The sequence below is a fragment of the Cyprinodon variegatus genome, unplaced genomic scaffold (assembly GCF_000732505.1).
Source record: "Cyprinodon variegatus isolate N-32 unplaced genomic scaffold, C_variegatus-1.0 Scaffold613, whole genome shotgun sequence".
In the NCBI taxonomy this organism is placed as follows: domain Eukaryota; kingdom Metazoa; phylum Chordata; class Actinopteri; order Cyprinodontiformes; family Cyprinodontidae; genus Cyprinodon; species Cyprinodon variegatus.
In genome coordinates, this window is record NW_015151066.1 from 69730 (window position 1) to 76517 (window position 6788).

At 35.9% G+C, this 6788-nt stretch overlaps 1 protein-coding gene across 1 annotated transcript in view; it reads right to left on the reverse strand.

Annotated features, from left to right (window-relative positions):
- Positions 1–244: 244 nt before the first annotated feature.
- Positions 245–6788, reverse strand: part of LOC107096291 (extracellular matrix protein 1-like) — a 10296-nt gene continuing 3752 nt past the window's right edge. The window contains exons 3-8 of the mRNA XM_015392886.1: positions 6242–6516; positions 5520–5725; positions 3870–4158; positions 3604–3794; positions 872–950; positions 245–781 (exon numbers count right to left, since the gene is read on the reverse strand). Coding sequence (XP_015248372.1) covers positions 593–781; positions 872–950; positions 3604–3794; positions 3870–4158; positions 5520–5725; positions 6242–6516 — 1229 coding nt within the window. The 3' untranslated portion in view covers positions 245–592. The remainder of the gene's footprint in view (positions 782–871; positions 951–3603; positions 3795–3869; positions 4159–5519; positions 5726–6241; positions 6517–6788) is intronic.

Below are 6788 nucleotides of genomic sequence, written 5' to 3' on the forward strand. Positions count from 1 at the left end.
CAAAAAGCAAAATTCAGACCCATCCTTGATTAAAGATGACAAATTCAAATCTGTTGGCCAAATTTCCCTTGAAAATGTATTAAAATAGCTTGTTTTATGACCACATGATGATGTATAAAAAAACCTGATTCAAAGCTAAATCAGGAAATTCTGCTAAAATTAATGTATAAAATCTTCTCATCAGCATTGAATGCCAGTAACACCAGCCATAATTTAAAAAGAAACCTGAGTAACTACAAAAAAGATTTAAAAAATATTTTTATTTAAAGTGTCAAATAAAATCCATATAAAATTCCTTATGTATTCTTTTTACGTTTTCAGCAAACTACTTGTGTAAAATGAACCATGCAAACAGCAGCAATATAAAAAGAAAGCAGTGCTATAATAACTGAGCCTGGAGTCTCGTTAGAAACTCTGTATTAAAAGGTACTCAGTTTTATTTATTCTCTTGCAATGCTCTTCATGTAATAATTGTAACTTACACCAAAAGATGATTTAGGTAGAAATTCAGATACATATTTACTGTGAACCACTTCTGGAGTGAGCTTACAATACCCAATAATGGATCAGATCCTGCCAGTGAAGTGTGTGTTTAAGGAATGGGGCAAATTTTCTTATTCTTCCTCTGACCCCTCTTTTTCAATTGTTTGTTGATGAACCCCATGACATTTTCACCAACACATTGTGAGATCTCCTCAGGTGAAGTCCTCTTGCAGCAGCGGTAAACAGCTGCAGTGGAAAAGGTGTCTGATGAACACAGGCTCTGGGATAATTGTTCAATCTGATTTGATAGAATAGAAAAAAAGAAAATTAGGTTCCAGCTTGTATTTTATGTGTATTATTTTGGACAAATTCACTTCATGTTTGTCACCTTTTGTGCAAAACAAGGGTTTCTGTCTTGCTCCGACAGGGGGCAGCATAGGCTTTTCAGCTGAAAACCGACAGGAAATCTGCAAACCGTACATATTGTTATAAATGCTGGATAAACAGGTGCAGCTAAATAGATTAGAAGGAGATTTAAAAGTTATTTCATCTTGGTAATTGAATCCATCAATAATTTATTACCCTCATAGGGATACTTTTATTGATTTTATTTTCATTATTACACCTTTTGAAACCTCAGCATCCAGTTTATACTCCATAGTTACTTTAAGTATTTGGGTCAAGCCAGTTCCATTGCAGCTAAACTGAGTTGAAGTTCCTTTGCGAACAGCTGCCAAACCTGATGGAAATGAAATCAACATTTCCCCAGCTTGACTGCAAAATAAAGCATGCAGTACACACACACACACACACACACACACCCACACACACCAACACAAAATCCTGGTACACTGAAAAAAAAGAACTCATAAGATTTACTTAAAAAATATATTGTAAGTATTTGCAAGCAAATTATTTAAGTCAAGTAACTTTCCACAAGACATAACAGTTGAAAAGATATTAAGTTACATTTACTTAATTAAATTCAAGTTGTAATTTAGATTTATTTCATCAAATTAAGTAAAGTGCCCTTGTTTTTCATATGCACAAACAGCATTTTACTCAAAATGTTAAGGCAACACAGAGACAAAGAGGACAAACAATTATTCATGCACACACTCACACCTAAGGATAATATAGAGAAGCCAATTAACCTAACAGTCATGATTTTGGACTTTGGGAGGAAGCCGGAGAACCCGGAGAGAACCCATACAAGCACAGGGAGGACAAACAAACTCCATGCAGAAAGACTTAATTTAACTTTCTGCAAGGCGACAATGCGACCCACCGCACCACTGAGCAGCCCTCTAACTGGAATCGTACTTTTCAAATATGCAATAAAAAATTTACAACCCTCTAAGACTTAGAGTTTCAACATTTGTTAAAGAAACATACTCATATATAAGATAAAGAATATTTAACTCACACAAACTTGCTCAAAACAACTTCTGGGCGAGGGTCAGTACAAAAACAGCCTTTTAAACTTTGAGCATTGGTGTAAAGATTATGTATTTCTCTATTTAAATGAAAAATAGCATGTAAAACTATAGTATTAATACCGTAGTAAAAGGGCATTATGTTGTACTGCATTCGAACTTGTACCAAAAAAGTATTTCATATACCAAGTATTTCATATACACCACATCCATCACAGATCTGGTAATATAACCTCTACTCAAATAAGCAATAAAAATCTTACAAACCTACACACTGAAACATTGCAATTTTTACATCTAAACCAGTCATCCAGACTAGTGGACTTTTAAGAATGCAATTAGAACATTAATGAAACAAAATCAACACAATTAAAAATTAACAGCTTAAACTGTCTAACCATTCTCAATGAAGAATACAATCTCTACTAGATATTGGAATAAAGGTATCTGTTATTTTTTTGCAAAATAACATATACCTTATTTGGCAAAAAATAAAAAACATTAATGCCAGGCAACCTTCCACTAAGATTAACTGGAACTCACTGCTGATTCTTGGCAGGGAAATTAACTTCAACTTCAGGGTGTTAACTTTTGGGGACAGTTTAAATCCATCTAACTCCAGGAAGAGTTTTTGGACTTCAAAACTGTAGTGCAAAGTGGGAGGGTAAGCCAAGTTAAGTATTAGTCCCATGAGCAGTGAGCAGGTTTTTGCAGTACTGTTGCACCCTGCCAAAATGTCTCAGGACTACCTCTTATTCTGTATGTGATCCTGTAATGTCTGGACTCAGAGCAGAATCAGTCCTGCTGTGAGCTACAGTGTGCATGTGCCGTGTATGTGTTTCAAAAAGCTACATTTTTAGAGTAAAGTTTATGTGGTATTTTTAGGTTTATGTACATACTGCTATTAAACATTTAAACAGTATAAGGAATTCAAAGTGAAACGTACTCTTTCCCCAAAATCAATTTAAACATTTAAATAGTTTAAGGAAATCTAAGTAAAACTTACTTTTTCTCCAAAATTCATTTAAACATTTAAATAGTATAGGGAAATCTAAGTAAGAGTTACTTTCCCCCCAAAATGTATGTATTACATTAATAAAAGGTTTAATTTTACTTCAGAAAGGATAGCTTTTAATGAAGCTTAAAAATACAGAGTAAAAATTATGACAAATACTCAGAGTATTCTGTGCACCAAAAAGTCACTATTTTCAGTGTAGGGAGCTGAGCTGACTGTGCTTGATAAAATCAAACATTGGTAGGTAAAAGGGCTCAGTAAACCACTACTGACAGCTAATCCAGTTTTTGCTGTTGAATTTTTTACCTCTAAGCTGCTCTTTCAGAAGCAGAGACCTTCATGTCCAGATACAACATAACAGACATTCAAAAATATGGTTTAGTTTTATTTAATGATCAGAACTTATGGCCTGGACTTTGGGCCATTGATCAATATGGCAGTTCTTGGCACCAGGTACGATACTTCGGACACTGTCTCTAGTGCAAGATATATATTACTCTCAGTTTTAGTAACTTTATCTCTTAAATTATTTAACTCTTTGTGATGATCATATTTTTAAGATTCAGCATAGATTTACTGCAATATACAAAACAGTAGAAAGTATTTAGACATACCAATAGAAAAAAAACAAAAGAAAGAACCAATGCCAGTAATATACTATGATCATACCTGTTGTCGGTGAAAATTTTAGTATCACACATTGTGCTAAGAGCAGGTGCCTCCTTCTCAGATGTTTTATTATAGAGCGGATCCAGAGAAACTGTCTGGAAACAGCCAAATGGATCTTTTGACTGACAACACTGAAGGTCTATCTGCCCAGCAATCTTGCCTGAGCAGTACCTATTAAGTTCCAAGCGCCACTGAAACAAATAAACAAATAAATTAATTGGTGTCAAATTCACTAACTTTAAATGTGAAAGTTATGCATCTTGTACCTTCTGCTCAGCACATTGGAGTGCACCCTTCTTCTTTTTGCAGCACTGCTTGTATTTCTTCTCCAAACGGTTGATGGTCTTCACCTGATGAGCCAGGACCTCGTAGCCTGAGCGTGGGAGGCACTTGGTTGAGTAGAGAGGTCTGAACTTCTGGTTGCTACACAGTGACTCAATGTTGATTGCAGAAGGCCTCCCAGGAGGGAAGATGATGTCGGTTTTTGGGGAGGCAGCTGGGTTGAGTTCAGTTTTTTCTCTACTGGCTCTTGCAAGATGTGGACTCATCAGATTCCTGCAATGCAAGTTGCACAAACCCAAACAATGACTTTCTTGAGGAGGCGTCATCTCTCAGTTCCCTTAATTCAATAATATTCTTAGAAGCTTCTCATTTGAGTTAAATCTGTTATTTGATGAAGCAGATGTTACAGGAGCCTCGGTGAAACACAGATAGCCATCTTCATTGTGATGACATTTCAACATCCATGACAGCTACAGCCCCTTTTTCCTGTTATAACTTATTAAATCACATCATAATGTAGTATTTCATATCCAAATAAGCTAGATAAAAGTTAAGAGGATGAAGATGTAGGAGAATTATTAAACACAAAATTCACCGTCTGAGTTTTATCAAAGAAAAGGCTCTTTTAAAAAAAAGGGGCTAAAAATTTAGATTTGCAGTTTGTTTCAAGCAGAGGTGGGTAGAGTACCAAAACAATTTATTTAAGTTACAGTCACTCCAATTTATTCCATTATTACTCAAGTAAAAGTAGAACATAGGCATCCAAGAAATTACTCAAAAGTAAAAAGTACTTGGTGAAATGGCTACTCACTGTAGTGAGTAATTATAGGCTCATCACATCTGATTTCATGTTTAAAATGTATAATCAGGCAGAGAAATATGTACAAATTATAGGATTCAAAATGAAATAAAAAAATACAAATAGGTAACACGATTAGAAAATAACTTTGAACAGAAGAAACACCTTTACAAGTCAATTTCTTTAAGATAAACTGATAAAAGCAGTCCTAACAATGGGTAATGCATACATGTCCGGAAAGAATAAAGAACCTCAAGCAACAATATCTGCTGTTTACGGTATTTTTATGTGATCTCTGGTTACATGTGGTGGGAAAACACTCTTACAATTACTTTAGTAAAAGTAAAATACACAATAAAATAAAAATATTCCTAAAAGTACATTTTCTTTTGAATGTTACTCAAGTACACTGAACTATTTACTACCCACCTCTGCTTCCAGGTCCTGTATGAGACCCAGAAAGCATGTGACCTGATCACGTGACCAAGTTTGAACTTTCTACAAGCAGTAGGTGGAAGGTCTCTTTAAGTACTGTTCCCAGGGCCATCCGTCATTTGAATTTAAACTTGTATATACCTAAAAAAAAATAACTGCAGCAAAATATGTTTCTGGAAATGTACTGACTTTTTTAATCAGTACAAATGCACACCATGCTTAAATGTGTGGTGTGCAGGACCTTTCCATTGAGACTTTTGTCTACATTTTCTTTTTTTTTGCATAAAATCCACATTTAAAAAAACAAATAAAAGTGAGTGGTTATAAAGTTACAAAACATGAAAAATGTCAAGGGTTATGAAGACTTTTGCAAGATGTTTGGGTTTTCCAGTCAACAGACCTCGGGCAAGTGTCCTGGTTGAAGTTAAAGCTTTGAGTAGAGCCAACCTCCTCCACAGGCAGCTCAAGCGTTGGCTCGTAGTTTGGATTTTGAGCGTTTTCTTTAAAACACTGGAATCTGCTGGTATCCGTTCTCCTGCAGCAATGATAAAGCCGATCTTTGACAGAGGAGTCCTCCTCACAGAACAGGTTAACTGACTGTTGCCACTGGAAACAGTAAAGACAAAACACTGAAAGTTGTCATGGTGAAATAAAAGCTTTGACAATGACAAAAAAACCGCAACACGGAGACTTTTTGTTGCACAACAGCCCGGGAGAAATCTTGAGGCTAAGGTGCCCATTTACCAAGTTTTAAACAGAGAAAGATTGTTTAGCCATAACATGATAAATATGATTCAGCACTAAAACTGTTTTTTTCACTTTTATTTTTTTGTGAAGGTGTTATCGCTGTGTGTTTTAATGGTTCTTGTCTGTTTAGTCTATCATTTGAACCCAGGCCTCCAATTATACTTGAAACATGCAGATAGCAATGTTTTATGCCCCTTTTTATAATCACAGTAACCCAGGATCAATTACAGCAAGAACAGTACAGTAGCACTCATTAAGTGCTCAGCAGTAGTTATTGTTATTTATATCAAGTTACACTGATTGCAACACATGAGACATAAAAAAAAAAAAAAAAAAAAAAAAAAAGTGCTGACTCTAATTTTGAGAAAAACTTACTGCCTGTGTGGCGCAACACAGCGTCATCTCAGTCCCCCATGTCTGGTTCCCTTTGCAGCATGTGCTGAACCACCACTCTGCATTATTAACAGCTGTGGCCTGGCGCTTCTGTTTGCCAAAACCAGAGTTAGGAAAATAAGATTCTGGGTAGCGGGGACGATGGTCGGAGTTAACACATATGGCCTCAATGTTGTCAGCCGTTGGTTGGCCGAGGGGAAACTGGACAGGATAGCTGAGCGCAGGAAAAAAAGAGCGTGGGCCAAAATTGGGTCGACCTTTGACGAAAGGAGAAATAATGCAAGCTTAATAGTTTTGTAGCAGGAGGTAGTGCACCATAAAATACAATAATAGAAGATGCATACTTGGTGGTAGTTCTCCTTCTGATGCAAAGGGCTCTGATGGGAGAAAAAATAAGTAATGTTAAGTCTAAATTACTGCATTGCTTTTGCTTAAAATGAGATATTATGGATGGATGGATGGATGGATGGATGGATGGATGGATGGATGGATGGATGGATGGATGGATGGATGGATGGATGGATGGATG